The 20,951-nt window shown below is 38.6% G+C and overlaps 1 protein-coding gene across 1 annotated transcript in view; it reads right to left on the reverse strand.

Moving 5' to 3' along the window:
• The window catches only part of mtcl1 (microtubule crosslinking factor 1), an 82,700-nt gene that overhangs the window by 46,551 nt on the left and 15,198 nt on the right, over positions 1-20,951 (reverse strand). Inside the window, exons 4-5 of the mRNA XM_028594313.1 lie at positions 20,397-20,621; positions 18,701-18,859 (exon numbers count right to left, since the gene is read on the reverse strand). Of these exons, the coding sequence (XP_028450114.1) occupies positions 18,701-18,859; positions 20,397-20,621 (384 nt within the window). The remainder of the gene's footprint in view (positions 1-18,700; positions 18,860-20,396; positions 20,622-20,951) is intronic.

Raw genomic sequence — 20,951 nt, forward strand, 5'->3', positions numbered from 1 at the left:
TAGGTTATACAGCATCCTGTGCTGCAACATGCGCACAATATGCCTGCCTGTGTGTGTGTGTGTGTTTGTGTGTGTATAATTTAATGTTTTTGAAAGCCAATATGTGTGTCTGCTGGAGGTTGCATGTGAGCAGCGGAGGGTCACTCCCATACTGTTCCTCTTCACTAAGCCGGCCCTGACCTCAGTGTGAGAGCCGACATGCATTAAAGAGTAGCACAATGGAGCTTTTATGGGGCGTGTCACACTGCTTTCACTCACGCTTTACAAATCTCCCTCAACAACCCCACAGACTGGCAAGCAGCTTGCAGAAAACACGATGCCAGTGTGCCAACTGGCGCAAACTAAAGACACAAGATACAGACAATGTTTAGGTGAAATAAATAGTAAGAAATGAACCAGGAGTTTTTCTACTAATCCGATGTACAGAACGGAGCAGTGTTGTTTCATTCTGATTCGAAATAAAACAACAGGATACGGTAATTAGCTGCTAATAATAATTAGCAATGTTCTCAATTAGAGGATAAAGACTAAACTGTTTTCCTCAACAGTGAATCAGGTTTAACAGTGTAACACAAGCCTTGTGATTAGTCATTGTGCATGCGTGTGTGTGTGTGTTGCATGCATGCATTGCATGCATGAAACATTTGCCGTCAAACTGGTTCTCAAATGGCTCGAGTGTGTAGTGCTGAATCGGCAGATCCCACGGTAAGGAGAGGGCAGGAGAGAGGAGAAGCTACACTTCAGCGAGCGCTCCCATTAGCAGGTTTAGCTTCTCTGATATGTATAATTACAACCAGCTCCACCTTAAGGTCCCTTCATGACACACAGATACATTTTTATTCGGCCATTTTCACTAAAGCTCTGCCCAGTGTGTGTAACAGTAAAGTAATCTGCACAATCTGCATTTAAGCAAAAGAAACAAATGATGAGGAACGAAACAGCTAGCTCTGTATCACAGTGCTTTAGTGATAAATGTGGGACTCTTTAATGATCAGCAGTAGAAAACGGGGATTAAATCAAGCAAAAAGAGAGGCAGTGAAGCTTCTGTGTTATCTTTGTCAAACTAGATTAGGTGGAGACAGATAAGAGGAAGGGCACGTAGAGTCCTCTTATATCAGCCTCAGGAGTGTGTGACCTGTACACACATCAGTCTACACACAAAAATCCCAGTGTTCTCATAATCATTTTTTTGCTGATTATTATCTAGCGAAGGGGTTATGTCTCCTTCCTTCTCAGAGTGTTTCATTTGAATACTTTTTGGAAGCCTGATGAGGTATCCTGTTTTTTCACAAGAAACAAGAAAAGGTTAGATAAAAGTCAGATAAAGCACAGTATTCTGTGCACCAGAAGCCTGCCTGATCTATTAGATTAGCTGACATTTACAATTCTCACTTGTGTTTACTTGTTTCTTTATACATACTTTAGCACACGTAGTCTTACAGGATAAAGTGTGTACTGTAATACCAAGTAACTAGTCTTCTCTATATTATTCCGAAGAAAAACATGCTTTAATTAAAAACAAATGCTTCTGAACTTCTAATAATTAACAGTAAAGATGTCTCTGATGGCTCACAGTCAGAAGCTACACTGTTCGGTTGCCTTGTGAAGAGTAGTAAAGCCAGGAAATCTTCTCACAGTAATTAATGACCCATTGCCTGGCTGGGCTGCCGATCACTGGCTGCCATAGTAATGGATGGTTTGAGAGAGGCAAATCGAAAAATCTGACCTGAGAATAGATGGACTGAGACAAGGAGATTCTTTAACACAGAGAACTGAAAAATTGATTCTGTGTTATGGATATAGTTACATTTGAAGTTTTACAATGACATCAACATGTACTGCTCTTGATGTACACAAACAATTCAACTTAAACTTAATTTGCTAAAAATCCAAGGAAAAAACACCTTGACTCTGGCACAGTTTTATTTAAAGATGTTGTCAGTCAGTCAACCACTTGATACATCACAATTAACGGTTCGCTAAGGCTGTTGAGCTTTTTGTTCTCGAACAGCACATATGCACTTATATACTGTATACACTACAAAGATAACAATGGCATATTTACCATCCTTTTGTTTTAAAATGAGATCCTGTAAAATGGATCTTTTATTTGCTCTTGATTGCTACATACATGAAAGTCCTATAAGTATGATAATAAAAAAATGTAAGATCAGACTTATTTTGTTCTAACAATGTTTTGGCTGCTTACATTGTTTGCATTTTCAAACTGTATATTTTTACTTTTAGCGTTACAAGAAAACATGTTTTACGGGTGAGGCTAAGTGATGTATATATAAAACATAACTGTCTTGAGTAATGTTTGCTAGAGCATTAACTTCCCCTACAAAGAGCAGGACAGGGCTGCTAATGTTAACCTAAACTGCGATAGCATCCGAGGGGAAATATTACACATCTGTTGTGCTAGTCATGAACTGGACTTTGTTTTTAATTTAACCTGTCACCCCACAAGCTAATGCAGGTAGTTAATGATGAGCTCTTTGGCCTTGGAAGTAAGTCTTGGTTACTGTATGTAGTATGATAATTAGCTGGACATGCTAATGATTGCAACTACTCTAACCAATCCATATTTGTGTTGTCATTCATTATTTTTTTTATCTGTATGCAATATGTTATCACATTAAATTAAATCCTTAGATTGTGGGATGCCTTGAAATTTAAATCAAACACTGTGTCTTTAAAGAACAAAGTGACAGACTAGATGCAGCCATGATAAACAGTGAGCTGCTGCTCCCGATTTAGCCCTGTCGCTGATGTGGAGGGTTGACAAGTGCAGAACTGGCAACCAGTGGTGGGGAGACAGGTCCCCAACTGCTAGAGGCCAGAAGGGGGAAGTGGTGATTTATATTTCTGTTATAAAAGAGACATGAGGAGACGGTCAGGCGGGATGAACCGACATCAGTGAGCAAGTACATTTTGATTTCCAGCCCTGAGACAAGAAGTATTTCCAAACAGCTCTTATTATCTTTGTTATAAAGTGTTTACTGTATTGCATAGGTGGGTTTCCTGTATTGTGACAGCATATAATAATTTTAAATATTTCAATTTAACTATTTTCATGGCAAAAAAGTCAAAAACATACTTATAAATTGAGCAGTGTAGAACTTTGTAAAATACAGTATGGAAAAGCATCTGTAGCAGCATTTAGATCCCCACATGGAACTAAACTAAAACTAAAATCTTTAAGGTGGGTTTTGGCAGGTTAAATAGACTGACATGTTTGGAAATTTGTTTTCTCATTTGCTTTCTTGCCATGAGTCAAGTTAAAAGATGGATAGCTGTTTTGCCCTGCTTAGGCTACTCGCCTCCTGGCTCAATCTCTAGACGGAAAAGCGGTATCCATCTTTTAACTTGACTTGACTTTAGCTAAACTAAGCTAAGCTAATCGCCTCCTGGCTGTAGATATTTAGTGCATAAACATGACAGTGGTATTGATCTTCTAATCAACTGCAAGTGCGTGAGTGTCTACGCAACGTAAATTTCATCATCAGAGGGTGTACGCTGCAGTACGCGTAGGCTCTGTGTGGATAACAGATAATTATTTGTGACTGCACAGACTTGTCCGGGCATGTACGCACTACGCGCAGCCACTCCGCTACCAGTGGTAGTGTAGCGATCTACTGCGCATGTGTGGAATGTGTCCTCCAAGATAGTATTAACAGAGCTACCATGCGTCCCTGGTGTCTGCATATGCCCCTGAGTTTGAGTTTATTGAATTCATGCTCACAGTTAAACAAGTGAATAAAAAGCTGAATTTATATCAGTTAAGAAAAGTACACAATTTGGTTCTGTGTCCGTAATTCAGTATAGTACAGAGTACACAAGGAAATGTATCTCTATACGAATGGATAGAAACACCACGCAAAGATGGGAGAAAATTTTATTTCGTGTTTTTCGCTATCCAGTGTTATAGAATATGCACACGGAGCATTACCGAGACAGATAATTAACTCCCCTACTTTCATTTAACTTCGATTTAGGTGGTGTAGCCTATGCTAATGATATAGTTTAGCAAAATAACATCATTCAAATTCACAATGTATTAAAGGTCCCATGACATGGTGCTCTTTGGATGCTTTTATATAGACCTTAGTGGTTCCTTAATACTGTATCTGAAGTCTCTTTCCTGAAATTCAGCATTGGTGCAGAATTACAGCCACTAGAGCCAGTCCCACAATGAGCTTTCCTTAGTATGTGCCATTTCTGTGTCTGTAGCTATTGAGGAGGAGAAAGGGGGGGGTGGCCTTGACCAACTGCCACTTTGCTCGTTTGAAAGCCATGATGTCTCTCTCTCATGGGTGGGCCAAATTCTCTGGGCGGGCAAAGCAGAGAAAGGGGAGGTAACCTTGCTCCTTATGACCTCATAAGGAGCAGATTCCAGATCGGCCCATCTGAGCTTTCATTTTCTCAAAGGCAGAGCAGGATACCCAGGGCTCGGTTTACAACTATCGCTATTTCTAGCCACTGGGGGACCATAGGCAGGCTGGGGGAATGCATATTAATGTTAAAAAACCTCATAAAGTGAAATTTTCATGCCATGGGACCTTTAAACTAGCTGAACTCATTTCCTTTTAATTACACAATTTGACTATCAACATAGTCAAGCAACTGAATTGAATGAAATAGCCTGTGAGCTAATTAGCTAATTCCACAGGAAGTATACAGTATACGTTCTGGCCCGAAATCTTCCACAAAAGTACAAATTTTTCAACGTGTTCGAGGCAAATACCGGACCGGAAAAACCCCCCGGAAGGAGCAGTTTCGCAAACACATCGGAGATCACAGAGGGTCCCATTGGAATTAATGGACTTTTGGTTGACTGGCATACATACACAGAGCTATGTGGAAAAGGTAAGCGTTAAAGGTAAGAGAAGGATAAAATCTACTCTGAAAACAAGAAATATGAATGAGCAGCCCAATTCCCGCTCCACAGTTATCACATAGCCATTGGTGAAGCCAGGAGCCTGTAGCGAGCAGCTCCCACATGGGAATGAGTGTAACTATGAATGAGCTGCAGGACGGTGCTATAAAAGAGCATGCAGACTCAGCAGGACGCTTCCCGAGGGAGACAGAGGTGACAAAAAACCTCAATAAATAAATATATGTAAAAGGCATTCACTTCACTGCTCTGTTTGGAGGTCATCTACAGCACATCCAGTCTAAAACGCCTGCACTCCCAACAGTTCACACCCGTAACTATAAAAAACAAACAAATCTAAGTGTCACAAGAGTCGTCCCGTTTGTGGAGCAACACTAAAAGCTATAAACGACACTGTGGCTCAGACAGGCCAGGAGGAGGGAAGAGCTGCCATGTCATCTGCCTGCAAACTCCTCAGCAGATCCACCGAGTATTATGGGACGGCAGACTGGCAGCGTGCCAGTGGTGTGTAATGTGCATAGAGCCATGTGGCGAGGGCGAATGTCGCTCTGCTCTCATCATGATGTACAGCGGAGATGGATAAGATGGGAGAGTTACACTTGACTGGAGCCCCCCCTCGGCAAAAATAATGCTGACAAATCACAAGTGGAAAGAGATATTACATTTCCCATGCTGTTCCTGTCATAGCAAATATCACCGGCTCAGACATGTAACATGGATCAGCTCTTTTTTTTATGTCTTGAACCAGTTGGAACAGCTAAGATTAAGCATTTCTCTTTCAAAAGGAGACTTATAGCATAAAGCTGCGGTTCTTTTTTCTTTTAAATTGACTTCATTTGGCAAACGATTTGTTCAAAGTGACACTTATTTAAAGCAAATTAATATTTTTATATGTTTTAACTATCAACAAATCTTACCAAAACCAATGATTGATTGTACTGAAAAAAAAGTCTTAGAGTTGTGACATTGAATTAAACATTTAATCAGTATGATAGAATAAAAGTGATGGTTGGTAGCCGCTAGATTGAAGTCTGTTGGAGAACCTTTTTCCACAGCAATCATAGCAGATTGATTTTCAACCTTTTCCTCAGTTTTGACAAATGACTCTTCCTTCATATTGCCTGAAGAATGGCGGTCTTCCCGACCTAAGCGACATGTGTGTTGACCTGGTTAGCAAGTTAGCTATGATGCTATATCTGATGTAGAGAAATACTTAAGATTTGAAGCCAAGTTTTCAGCGGCTTTAATGGAAAACCTTCTAAAACCTAGTGAGAAGTAATGTGTAGAAACATTTTGACAATTTGACACCATAGAAAACTACATTACTATTTGCTAACTTTGTAAAATGCAACTGCCTTAGGCTCAGGCTTTCAGCAAGATGTGGGAGTATCACCTAAATGGCCAATTTGTGTTATGTCCTGTTGTGTATTTTAACCCACTAAGTTATATTTCACTATTATTATTTTCCGTCAGAGCGTTTTTATGATTTTGACATTTCTGACCACACTTGAAGGCTGCTTAATTTCACAGTGAGAGAGAGGAAGAAAAGAGAACGAGGGACTGTGCTGTGTGCTGGAGCTTGTTGCAGGAAACAGTCCACTGTGACACAAACTCCTGGGCAGTTAAGTGCTCGTGTTTTGTTTTTTACCCTCATAGTTTGTTTTTTTTAACTTTCTTGTAACAGCGATGCCAATAGACCCCCCTAAAACCTACACACACGTCCTTTAAAGAACCAAAACCTTTGTTTGTGCATCCAAAACCTGATATATCATATTTCTCAACAATAAGAAACAGAGGTTAGTCAGTGGTCATGATAATAGATAATGTATAAATAGAAAATACCTTGATATTCACAAAGACAATCAGACAATTGAATTCACTGGATCAAATCTAATGCCAGTGGAACAGATGAAAAAACAATAAGCCTATTTAGTCTGTGCTATATCTGATTGTGTCAGTAAACCGCCTTCTCAAGATGGCTCCCGGGCTTAAAATTAAGTCTTTATCTGCAGCTTATTATCCTTCAACCCGTGATAAGCATCTAGCTAGGCACTGCAGCCATTTCTTAGATCATCTACTATTCATAATTAGCATGAGTAAAGAGCATTTTAAAGACGATGGTAACTTAACTCTGTGATCATTAAGTATGTGTCTATGGTAATAAGCGGATAATAAGTGGACGGCAGGGCCATCCAGCTGGCTTATAATGAGGTCATCCTCACCCCCGCGCCACTTTCCGTCACCAGTACTTCACTGTCCCCTTGTGTGTCAAAAGGTTCACAATAGGTTGGTAATAAGGGGGAGGGATCCCTCGCCTCTGCACACATGCTGTCTTTTGTGGCTTGAAAATGGTAGGAGGGGAGCCAATAAAGTATTTGAAATACTGTGTTATTAACAAAGCCCAGCGGACCACCAAGCCACCACAGAACATTGTAAAAGATAACGAACTATGAGCTCGGGTGGCAGCAGAGGCCCACAGTAATCTAGAGGGTCGTTACCTGACTTCTTATCAGCCTCGATGGAGGTTCATACCAAAGGGTTTGTGTCCGTAGCTACCAGCTAAAGTGGAGTTTCTGAAGCTGTGGAGGAATCGCAAGAATAAATGAGATTGCAGCCATAGTTGACCCCCTTGCTTAAGAACTGATGAAAAAATAAGCAAGTATACAACCTCAAAAGGTGGCTTACAATTTTTTTCCCATCAGTTTAGTGGAAGCAGACAGAAGAAGACAGCTATAATCAGAATAATCAGATTGACATTTTTGAATAACTTAATATTTCAAAACCTCTGATTTATTCTGCCCTTGGAATTTAAATTTGTTTTCTATCTTTATGCTAATGTAGGATCTTTAGGTGAGTTAGATGTTTAATGTTTGGTATTTTTTGTGTGCTATGTACTGCACTATACAAGCTATTGTTTGTTTTTTCGATTTTATATCTGACATCATAAAAAATAACACATTTTTAATCCTACTTTTGCAAATGTTTTTATTCACTTTGTTTTGTCCCCTCTTTCCATGTCCTTCTTACAAAGCATTTTAAAAAGCATTTAAAAAAGCATTTTTAAATATTTGACACTTAGTGACACTAGTTCCCCAACGTTTTAATCAAAATTTTAATCAATCAAATGCCATTTACTAAAAACTTTAAACTTTAAAAGTTAAACACATTTTTATAGACAAAACCCAAAATTAAAGAATACCGCTTTGTATTTAAATTCACTATAATGTTCAGTGACATTTTCACAGACATTTCTGTCCTGCAACTCAGGTTTTTTACTTTAAATAGATAAACAGTGGACAATATGCATGTATAAAGTTATGAGAAAAAAAACACTTATTTACTTACTTATCATTAATTTCTGTGTTTATGCAGTTTAACACGCAACCTAAAGCAAGTAATTCTGTATCATGGTTTATCTGTATTTTACAGCATTCTGACATTTGTTATTATTCATGGTGGGGATTACACAAATCCTGTTGGTGTAGCAGGAATTCTATATTATTGGAAAAACTGGTGATGCTAACAAAGAAGAATTGGGACATGGCTCATGAGTCATGTCTACAAAAATGAAAGTAAAATATTAATTTCAGTTTTATACATCTGCATGATTTACCGGTAAGCGTTTACATTTAGATTATGTTCTTCTTCCTAGGGTCATAATCATACTCTCACAATTCCTATGTGACCCATGAATGATCCTTTCAGTGAGAAGTGGCAGGATAAGACTTTTTTTTATTGTTTAATACTATAGCAGAGACGAGAAAGACAGAAAGAGGGGATTATTTTTCAAAAGAAAAGCTATTGAAAGCAAGAAGAAGAGATGGAGAAGATATAAGATTCACTTAGATCATGTGTCATGGCTTGTGATTAAGTCTTGCCTTGCAGTGTAACAAGCTGTGTAGGCAGGTATCTGTCTTTATTGCTAAAGTCATCATTTAATGCTTGCATGCAACATACAACCCCACACAGCTGGGAGTGCCAGTATCTGTCTGCCTCCTCAGTCTTCCACATCTTCAATAACGACCATGCTTCACTTCAAATGAAAGCATGAGTCTATATGCTTCCACAATGCTCAAAGGGATACTACAAGCTTGACCAAGCAACTCTGTACTTTTTCAGGGAGCTTATGTGCTCTTTGATGTAGATAACGCCAGCTCTGCAGCTCTCCTAAGTTCTACTGAGCCTTTTAGCATCTTTCAGCTCATTGTTTTGGTTGGTCAAAAAGCTCTAAAAACCAACTGTATGCTACCTGTTTAGCACCAGATGACAGACACAGCTAGAAACTAGCTGCTGAACATTGTGGAGCATTTAACCATTTAACAGAGTCCCTCAAGAGTTGGTGGAGACCAAAACAGAGATAAAGAAAAGTTAATACTGTCACAACAACTCACAAACTGCAATTAATACAGGTTTAACAAAAGAAGTCAAACTTCTCAAATGTTAAATGTTGCTTAAAGACAAGACACTGTATAAGAACTGTCCGATCAAACTAAGAAGAGTTGGCTATATGGTAGCAAACATCTTTCTAAACTTATTAGGAGCCTAATGAGCAAGCAGTGGTATTGGTATAGTTTTTTTATTTTTTATTTAAGGATGTGTTTGTGCCTCCTAATGATTGGGCTATTGGTAATTTTTTTAATACTTGGTCCAACAGACGCATTTCGTTCAGTAGCAAAAAAATGTATGATTTCCATGTCTTTTTCATGACAAAGGATGTGATATTCTTCTGAACTAGACAGCCTGCAGAATCCTCATTTTAGTCTCTTGTACTAAACGTCTTTGTTGACGCAGCCCTGTATCACTGCTGCTGTTGGCCAGAACATGGTGACAACCCTCTGTGACTCAGACAGCCTCTGACCCCTGCCACATCTAAAGAACTCTTTTAGTTCATCAGACTACAGTGGACCTCAGTGACTCCACACACACAAACACACACACTGTGGTTTTATCTATAAACAGGGGTAGGCAGTTTTTGACACAGAGTGCCGTGGGCTGACACCGAACATGTGACCGAACTTGGATTATTTAGAGATGTAACCAGTGGTGCTTACATCATCATAGTTTTGATTCAAATGAGAGCTGCTGTTAATTCAGGGTTGTCCTCACAAGATGAAACACTTGGTCACCAATGCATCTGACATACAAAACTTCCAAAAAAATAGATGAATTTAAGGAGAAAATGCCAAAGAAATTGGTGCCAATATTCCCTGCTTTAATTTGTCTTACATTATAGTAAATATTTAGTTTTTTTTGAACACTTGTTTGCACAAAACAAACAATTTAAAGATGTTACTTTGGGCTGGCATTTTTAAGAATAACCAATTACTTGATGTTAACTTACCTTTCACATAAAGCTGCATTTGCTAATTTTTTTGGAGCAGAAGAACTCTAGAAAATGATGACACACGTCCCTGACATATTATCACGTTATAAGGTACTTACTACTAACAGGTTAGCAAACACTTGACCATTTAGTTAGGTTTCTGTCCGCTTGATAAGAATTAGGGCTGGAACCGAATATTCGAATATTCGTTTGGTGGGTTGGTATTCGATTTGAAAATTTGACATTCGAATATTCGGGTTTTTTTATTATTATTTTTTTTTATTTTGGTTTATTTATTTTCTGCATTTATCTCTCGTTCACACTCCAGTCCAGTTTGTGGCGGTAATGCACATTTAAGTTGGTTTGCCAACCGCCAATAAACTACAAAGAAGAAGAAGAAGCTACTGACGGTACACGATGATGCCCACTTTGAGCATTTAGCAAGCTGGGCAGAGAAGCTAGCGGCGATAACAAGTGCGGAAATGGAAAACTGTTACGCGTTTTTCCGTTGTGATTCGGCCAGAAACTTCAACATTGTGAGGCGAAGAGATCGTTTTGGAATATAAAGCTTGGATATTACATTTCCTTGGACTCTTGGGGATTTATGAAAATCAAGTTTTGGTCAAAATACCACTTTGTTGCTGAAAGGACAACGAAAACAGGTATGCATGCACTCTCGGCTGCGCAGATTACGGCTGAATTGTTTTATTTTCTGTTACTTTGTAACAGTTGTGTACATGGCTGTATATTTTAAAGATGTAATGCTTTAAAGTTATAAAAACGCTCATTAGTGGAAGTTTTATCGAGGTTACAGCGGCGCCCCAGTCACAAAGTGTCCCGTTGACAGGACGGTGATCCGAGAGGTTAAAAGTTTATTAATTCTGAACGTGTCTGGCCTGTCTATCTATATTGCACCAAATACGACACTGCACTCCCTTGTGAAGTCGTTGGGATGAAAGGTTCTCAAAATAATCAAAATGCAAACAAACAGACAGACACATAGATATTCCTGCCTTTATTAGAGATAATAATATGTTCAGCCCCCTCTCTCCGAAGCTTCGAATATTCGATGCTCATTACTACCGAAGCTTTGAAGCTCAAAAATAGTATTTGGACCAGCCCTAATAAAAATAAGTCCAATATTTACTCAATCAACTCTTAAGAAAACTATCTGGCTGGTAAATGCTCCATAATGTTTGTCTGCCATTTGAGAGTTAGGTGATAATTCTCTGTTGGTTTGTCTACATGTGGCCCCTTTCACAGTACACATTTGGTTCATTGTTAAAATTCAACATTCATAATTTGCCCTCATGATAAATTATAATAATTTTGGTGATCCTGATTTTTATATCTAACATCAGCATATGTTAAAAAATTTAAATTGTCCAATACTTTGATTCATTACAAAATACCTGCAAAACTGATGACATTTCCATCACCAGGACTTTAGTGCTAATTAGCTAATGTTAGCATGCTAACACGCTAAACTGGTATTGCTGATTACTATCGGATAGCATTGTCATTTTGAGCATGTTAGCTTGCTGGCATTTGTTAATTAGCACTACCACTGCGTCAGAACAGCCTCCCAGAGCTGATCGTATGGCTTTAGACCACTAGCGTTGCTCAACTGTATTCTTACTACTACAATTGACACCTGTATTTCGACAAGTTGTCTGTTGCAACATCTCATGTTCTGTTTGCAGAGGTTTCCACGATAAATAACATATGTCATTTTTCTTGTCAAATATATTTCAATTTCCTACAGCAGATTCAATTTTCAGACTTTGAAATATCTATTGGGTTAGGGTTCATTTAACACCTTTTTAAAAAAAAATAAAATTCCTAATTATTAACAACCTAAAAAAGGGTGGCAACTCTGAACTTACACCAGTCATGGAACCAATGCTGGAAAGAGAAATGTTTGACAAGACAAGCATTTAGAAAGCAGCTCCCAGTTACTGTTTTATCTTTCATTAACCATGATTTGATCTCAGAATTTGTAGACATTTAAAAAAACTTGCTTTCTACAAAAAGTAAAATTCTACATTCATTTTTTACCAGCTTTGATACTTGAACTGGTGCTTAAAATCAAAATTAAATGTGAAACACATAAAAAAAATTAAGATTGTGTTAAAGAGAACTACAAATGTGTTTTTTAAAATTGATTTAAAATGTCCCTTGACATTCAAAGATACTTTGATTCCTGCTACAGCTAATGCTTCAGGATGTTTCATGATTAGAAAGGGGCAGTTTTGATACTTTTGTAAATTAAAATGCTTGCAAAACAATTTCATACAGAGGAAGGAATTTCATTTTTCATGGGTTTTAAACTTCAAAGGACGGCGCTAAGAATTATAACACATCACTCTGGGGTTTCATGCAGAATTGATGATTTCCCCATTTGCTTAGTATCGGGGGTAGTTTGCCTTTAGGGTAACAGTGTCATTGGTTCTAAAATGCTTTGCGATACGTCATACAGGTTTAGCATATTTCAAATTTCATACAATTTAAACACATATTAAGTCAAAATCAAGTTAAAACCTTTTTTCAGGAATCAACTAATATTTTCACTTCACAACTTTTAATATGAGTAACAACATGAAACCCACCTAAATTAAAGTTGTGTGGTCTCTACCTAAATACCAGTAATATTTTATAAGACACCTTCTCCTCTCCACTGTGTAAATGGAGACTTTCCAGCACAGTCTCTGTATGACAATAAGCTTCATATGGATGTGTGTCATCGAGCAGATTCCGACTTACAGCAGAGTCCCTACGCTACTTCTCTCCTCACGCCTGCTCTTCTTCCCATTGGTGGAGTCAGACAAGATATTAACTAGGTCAATGAGATTCCTTCGCACTCTTCCAACAGGGAACCACAGCAGAGTGGAGAGGAGAGGGGAAGATATGAAGGATAAGTGAGAACCAGAGATGAGAAGAGGAGAATCTTCATCAAAGCCAACACTTCTGCTGAGATCTTGTGAGAGAGAAACGAGCTCTGACATGAAACAAATCATGTCTGCAGTGACTCTCACTCAGGCATTGTTGACGCAGAAGAATGCAGGCATTCCCTCTCGTGTCTTTGTTGTAGTGAAACACCAAACAACACAAGACTTAAGGCTGTGGTTACTCTTGGAAATGGATAGATTTCTATTTTTAAATGCGTGAAAAAAATGCAAATACTGCCAGTACTCTGATTAACACAACAATGCTAGTTGATTCTTGACACATTTTGAGGTGAGAGGCAACTGAGCCCGGCTAAATGTCCAAATGTCCAGTCCATATGCTAAGCTAGGCTAACAAGCTGCTAGGTGTGGCTTTTATATTTACTGTATAGATATGACAATGATATCAGAGTATTAGAGATGCAACGATTAGTTGATTAAACCAGTCGATCGTCAGAACATTTTTCCTTTTCCAAGTAAAAATGCCAAACCAATTCCCTGGTTTAAGCTTCTCAGCTGTGAGAATTTTCTTTGTTTTAAAGGTCCCATGGCATGAAAATGTCACTTTATGAGATTTTTTAACATTAACATGAGTTCCCCCAGCCTGTCTATGGTCCCCCAGTGGCCAGAAATGGCGATAGGTGTAAACCGAGCCCTGGGTATCCTGCTCTGCCTTTGAGAAAATGAAAGCTCAGATGAGCCGTTTTGGAATCTGCTTGTTATGAGGTCATAACAAGCAAGGTTACCTCCCCTTTCTCTGCTTTGCCCGCCCAGAGAATTTGGCCAACCCATGAGAGAGAGACATCGTGGCTTTCAAACGAGAAAAGTGGCAGTTGGTCAAGGCCACACCCCCACCCTCCACCTTGCCCCTCCCACTCTCCTCCTCAATAGCTTCAGACACAGAAATGGCACATACTAAGGAAAGCTCATTGTGGGACTGGCTCTAGTGGCTGTAATTCTGCAATAAAGCGAGAAAATTAGAGAGACTTCAGATACAGTATTAGGGGACCACTAAGGTCTATATAAAAGCATCCAAAGAGCACCATGCCATGGGATCTTTAAGGCAGCAATCAACTATTATTTTCATCATAAATTAACCTATTTGGTAACACTCAATAACCATCATTAATAAATGGTAAATTGATAGTTAATTAAACTTTGTAATAGTTAGTTAATAGTTGTTTTACTGTTAACAAACAATGAAACACTTATTTATAATGGTTACTTATTAATAGTAATGTTATAGTTTGTTACTTTATCATTAGTTTAGTGTTATATAAAACAATTAGCCCTAACTAACTCTAACTAAATATAATTGTTATTGATTAGTCATTTAGTCTAAAAAGTTACCGGGGTCCAAAATGGTGTCTTAAAGTTAAAGTTAGTCCAATTAACCTAATGATATTCAATTTACAAGACAAAGAAAAGCAACAACTCTTATTTGAGAAGTTAGATCAAAACAATATTCAGCATTTTTTCATTACTTTGGTTGGAAAATTACTGAAATGATAAATTGATTATTAAACCAGTGAAAGATTACTTTTCTGCCAACTGAGTAATTGATTAATCGACTAAATGTTTCAGCTCTACTCTGTTTTTTATTTATTTATTACATATTTTTTTAATATCCAGTGTTTGTGTTTTGGACTGTTTCAAAACATCATGCTGGTCTGTGTGAAATTAAATGGCCCTTTTTCAAAAATTTGTTGACTAATCAACTAATGTAAAAAAAAAAAAAAAGTAAAAGCATATATCAATAACGAAATAATCATTAGTTGCAGCCCTATACTAACCATGTAAACAAGAGTTTATTTGTCAATGTTTTCCGATATCGTTTGATTTCTGCCTCCACTCCAATACAATGGAGGTAAATGGAGTTTCCAGAAACAAAGTCCAAATTTCTCAATAATCCTCAAACCTTGCGGTTTTCTTTGGAACTACCTTTTCCCTATGAAACTGTCTGCACAGATACCGCAAATTACCACTATAAGTACATATGTTTTTTGTAATTTGGGTAACTAGTCCCTTTAATGTCCTCATAAGATCTGATGTCAAGTCAGTGCTTCTGTATGCTAGAAACGCCAGTCCCCCTTGACGTAACTATTGGCATTAAAACTGGAGTTGGTCCTAGGCGCAGGACTATGGCTGCCCACTGCTCCTAATTAGTTAGGATGGGTTAAATACAAGATACACTCCTTGTATGTGTTATATTTGGCAAATAAAGGATATATTATATTATTATAATATACAGTAATTATCATTTCCCCGTAATGAAAGATGAATGAACTTATCACAAGGAACAGAGAGCACCTTATAAATTACCTGATGCTCATGTTATGCTCATTGACATTTCATTAGTTCCATTTCATTACACGTATCAGTGGGCCTTACTTCAAATGTCAGAGGAATGAAAAATCTCTTCACCAATCTTTGTTCACCTTAATAACGACCACACAGAAGCAGCAGCAATTTTCTCCTCAGGCTGATACTGTAACAACAGAGGATCCTGTCAACCACCCCTCGTAAACTGTTTAATACCAGGTCTGTAAGCTGTGGAGCTGCGGTCATATCGTATACAGCAGGGAGGAGATGGGCTTCAAAGGGCAGAAATGTCTAAACTATCTGGGGTCAGTTGCTCTTTAACCATGGTGGTGAGAAAGCTTGACAGGAAAAGTAACTGAAGAAGCTTTTTGTATTCTAAAAGTGTGTTACCACTTAACTTTAGTGGTGAAAGAACAGCAAAAGATAATTTAAAAAACTAAATGGAAGAAAACACAGGTGCCTCGGGTAGAATTTTTAAAAACTAGTAAAAATCCAATGGAGTATGGAGAGGTTTCTGCTTTTCACTACATTACATTAACCTGATGCGCCAGATGGTTTGTTACACAGAACCATCTGAGAAGCCATCATTGGAAACTGTTTGGGAAAGGCAGGCACTTTCAAAAAATACCTGGCAGTTCATTTGATGAACCATCTGTCTATCATGTCTGCCTTTGTTGTTCTGAATCATCGCGGCTGTCATACACATCTAAACTACGCCCGTAGCTGCCAGTAGCTCCCTACTACTGGTTGGCTGGTAGTTCAGACACAAACGCATTAGGTTGGAGCCTGACAAGATGGATTTTCTTGTGATACCTGATCCCGCGATTTTCACGTAATCTTGTGATATTGCAAGAATCCAGCTGCCGTGCAAGGTAAACATTACATTACACCTGGGTCACAATTCACAAGGTCTGATCAAAGCAGAAAGGAAACAACCTTTCAGTCCAGTTGAACCACATTCTTATCAGTAAAACATGCTCCTCCCCTCTCCTCTGAGGTTTATCTCTGTGAACTCCAAGAGCAGAGGGCAGATTCTTAGATTTATTCATATGCATCCTAAACGAAGTGTTTGCAAATATTCTTATCATCACCTGCTATCAACAATAAAAATAAAAAACTGGTCACACACTGTGCATTATGAATTATATATGGGAATTAAATACTTTCAAAATTATTAAACTACAGGAAAAATCCCAGACAAAGAAACAGCGTTTTTCCATGCAACAAAATAAAAATATTGGGGGGCTGCATTATAAATGCATGCCTCTGATTAGAAAATGGGGAGAAGGGAGATGGCGTCACGTGATGTCGGAGTGCAGATTCAGACACGGCTTGTGTTTTTCTGGGACAAACCTCGGGGGAACACAAAAAAATCTGCAATCATTTGGAGCAGTCGCTATCTCAGCCTCTCTCCTGCTCCCTCGCCTGTTTCTCTGTGTACAGGAGAGTCTGTGTCGTCCTGTGGTCCTATGTGTTGCAATACTGCTCAGAATTATAGGTATGGAGCCACCACAAACACTGCAACTGCTGTGCAAAATAAACTCTTCACGTGAGGCCTCCTCTCACTTCAGTCTTACTGTTCGCCAATCATTTTCTTCCGAAAGGTTACCAGTGTAAACCGATGACAACAAAAACTGGAGCTCGCATTGACTGCATTAGCACAGCCAGACCAGACTAGAATTTTCTGACTTCGTCCGAGCACATGCAGCTTAGTTGGGGGCTAATAAGTTACAATGTTGCAAACATTGATAGTTAATCTCATAAACTGTTTCAGAATATAGATACTCAACCAGTGGAAGAACTATTTGGAGAGACGTGTAACAGAGATCATATGCCTTCACTGTGGCACAAGCTGGGATTCAAACCAGCAGCACATGACACCACGGTAAAAAAAGAAACAGTGTCATCTAGTTGCCTAAAGAAAGCCACATCTATATACTGACTGGTCTGGTATTAGCCTACTTTCTCTTTTCTGCCAGACGGCATGTTGCCTGATGATGTCAAAATCGATTTAGTCTAAGTAGCTGAACCCTGGCAGCACTGAGAAAAGCCTCCGCTCATCTTATTACCTGCAAGAAGACCTTACTTCAAATACTCTCTCTGCTGAGCAACAAGAGGCAACATTACACTTCCTGTTAACATTACCCCAAAGCAGTATGGGAGCTGTAGTCTTATAACTCAAACCATACTCATCTAATTGGAAATAAAAAAACAAACAGAAAACGATAAACGTGACAAAATAAATGAAAATTTACTTTTTTAAATGTATCTGTAAATTTTTGATGTTACTGGCTCAAAATTATTCGTATATCCATTGAATGAATTTGCTGTTCAAAACTTTTGGAGTTACAGGCAAAAAAAACTACATGGATCATGTATTGTACCACTGAGACTAATTTCAACTAATTTCTGATTAGCCTAACATTCTGAAAATAACAATACACAGACAGAATAGATAATAAGAATAAGAATACTTATTTTGCAGAACTAAAGGGGAAGAAAGAGTTTTGGCTAGAGGAGTTGTTGAACTTCTTTCCAGACAGACGTTTATGGGAACTGACTTGGATTCCTTTTTTGGCCTGGAGGTTACCTTTTAAACACACCTCAGCTGTGGGGGGGGGGTTGCAGCTTCAGGTACTATTGAGCAGTACCATAGCTCTTCATATTGTTGTAAGGTGTTAAAAAAAACATGCATGTAGACTGAAGTTTGCTCCAAAAGTCTCTGCATCATTGCACAAAGCAGTTGTTGTGGCTGTATTTCACTGCAGTGATCCTGGTGATTGATTGTATCAGGTTGGTGATCAACAATAATCCTCTTCTTTATATTGAGGTAGTTAAGAGCATCTCATAGTAGGCTGGCGATTCATCCTGTGATAACAGCATAGTCACCATCATCATTTTTTTTTTATATAATCACAACCACCACAGTTGTCATTTTCACTGCTTTTCTTTTTTCACTACCACAACTCACTTTAAATACACAAACTCACAGTATCATGGTTCATTCACCACTAGGCCCAAATAGATTCGCAAGATATTATTTCTGTGTGGATCTAAGACATTATTTGTTTCATTGTTGCTTTGTGTCTGCAAGCATAACAAACAATTAGCATCTGCTGAGATAAAAACACAGCTTTGTGCATGAAAGCAAACATTTTTCCATGACCTGCAACAGCCTCGTATTGAAAAGCATCTCCATTATCATCCTCTCACCTCTTTGGTCCTCTCCAGTTCGTTGTGCAGCGCCTGTTTGGAGATCTCCACCTCGATGATCTTCTGTCTGAGAAGCTCGTTCTCATCGTCAGCTCTGCTGCGCTTGTCCTCCACGCTCTCCAACTCGTTGTGCAAACGCACCGACACATCTTTAGCCACCTGAGATCACAGGGACAGTTATGTTGAAGGACAAGCACATACAGGTCAAAGAGATAATACAAAATGGATATATAATTATTTTAAATGTGCCTTTAACACACATGATACACTATTTATGGGCTCACATCTAAACACCAACACACATACTGTACATGCACATACATTAGACAAATATATCAAGCAGATATCTGTATTAAAAATAACTAAATCACACATCCACAATCCTGTCAGCTTATTTGACTAAAACATTGAAAAAGTGTATTGTTTAAATTATTTGTCAATCATTGTAAATTAAAGTGTCTATATGTAACTTTTTAATGTTTCTGAAGCTCTGTCATTTTTCATACAATTGCCTTAAATGACCTGTAACAACAAACAAGACTAACAGTGAAAATAATGCCATTTTGATATAGTTTTTAGTAAGGCCTCTGCCCAGGTTTGATTTTTCCCGCGCAGTCACATAATGATTTGCTGCAGGTAGACAAAGCTACAGTCACACATTCTGATGGGTCACAGATTTCTTTGCAACACCGGAAAGCCTGTGTTAGTATCCAGCCTTTTGAACCAGGTAAAAGGTAGCAGGAGATTTCTTTATATAGGCCTAATTGTTTTTTAATGTAATTTTAGAAGTTATCTGTTGTAGTTATGGCTGATACTGGGGCAGGGCCATCACAGGAAAGAAGGAAATTAAACGAAGAACAACTAAAAGCTAAAAGGGAAAGTGACAACAGGCGATAACGCGAGTCACACTCGGTCTGGCTATCAACAGATTATGGAGGAGACAATTACGGGATTGTAAATGATCCAAAACCCACCCCAAATTGACCCTCAGGTATGTAATAAGTCTATTTCATTCATAAAATAACTTTACAATGCGCGATGTGGTTGTACGCCAGGAGCAAAACATTCATCTCAACTATATGACCTCCCCATAACGCTAACTCGGTAATACAGTGGGCAATACAGCACCGTGAAGATAAGACCGTTATGACAGCACGTGTGGTAAAAACACTACCGCTTTTGTCCAAAGCGGCCGCTAGAATCAACACAAACTGAAAGTTACATATAGCCACTTTAAATATCTCTGGGTTTTGGACTGTTGATCAGGCAAAACAAGCCATTTGGAGATGTCAGCTTGGGAGTTTTGTTAGACAGTTCTCACCATTTATGACATTTTATGGACTAAAAGATAAAGTTATCTCAGACTCTTTTTTTTATTAATTCAATTTTCCACTTGGATTTATTGCAAATCAATTATTCATTTACTGTTTCCCATAGTTTTCACAACACTGAAAAGGTACTGTGGGTCATTACTTTAAGAAACTTCTAACCTAGTTAAAATATATATTTCATTAGTCTGGGTTCAGTGAAGAGCTTAAGATGCGGTTTTAAAGCTTTACCCGGATGCAATGATGTAATTCTAGGGGAATACTTGTAATATTCTAACACAGTAAGTAGTTGGCAGTGGTGATTGGTCAATCCCTAATACAAAGACACAAACATACATAGGGACTGACATTGACACACCCTCACAGACCTTCAAGTCCTGCTCCAGACTACGGAGCAGCTCTCCGTCCACGTGGCCGGTCTGTGCGACCCGCAGGCTCTTCTGCTCTGCCTTCCGCAGGCGGTATTGCAGGATTCGGCAGTTCTTGTTTGAGCGGTCCAGGTCCCTCCGCAGCTCCTGCAGCTGGTAGACCTCCTCCTCCAGGTAGCTGTCTCGCACCTCCTCCATCTCCGCCCGCAGCTCGTCCACTTCATCCTGAGAGACACACAGAGGAATACGGAGCTGAAACCATCAACTCCACACTACGATAATCGACAAGAATGTTGATATCCAACATTTGTGCCGGTAAATGTTTTTTTTTTTTTCACACCAATGAAAGTCGGCATTCTGTTATGCAAATAGTACTGACTCTCATGTTTATGCTGTTTTAATGTTTTCATTCTGCTTTGCAAACAGCAGGAAGTACTTTTGAGTTGTGTGTGTGTAAAGGTCAAAGGTAATGACTTAGGTTTGTGTTTACAAGAAATATATACTCTTAAAGGTTATTGCTGCGAATGATGTATAATGTCGAATTCTGTAGCAACA

This window comes from Perca flavescens, chromosome 12, assembly GCF_004354835.1.
Source record: "Perca flavescens isolate YP-PL-M2 chromosome 12, PFLA_1.0, whole genome shotgun sequence".
Taxonomy (NCBI): Eukaryota; Metazoa; Chordata; class Actinopteri; order Perciformes; family Percidae; genus Perca; species Perca flavescens.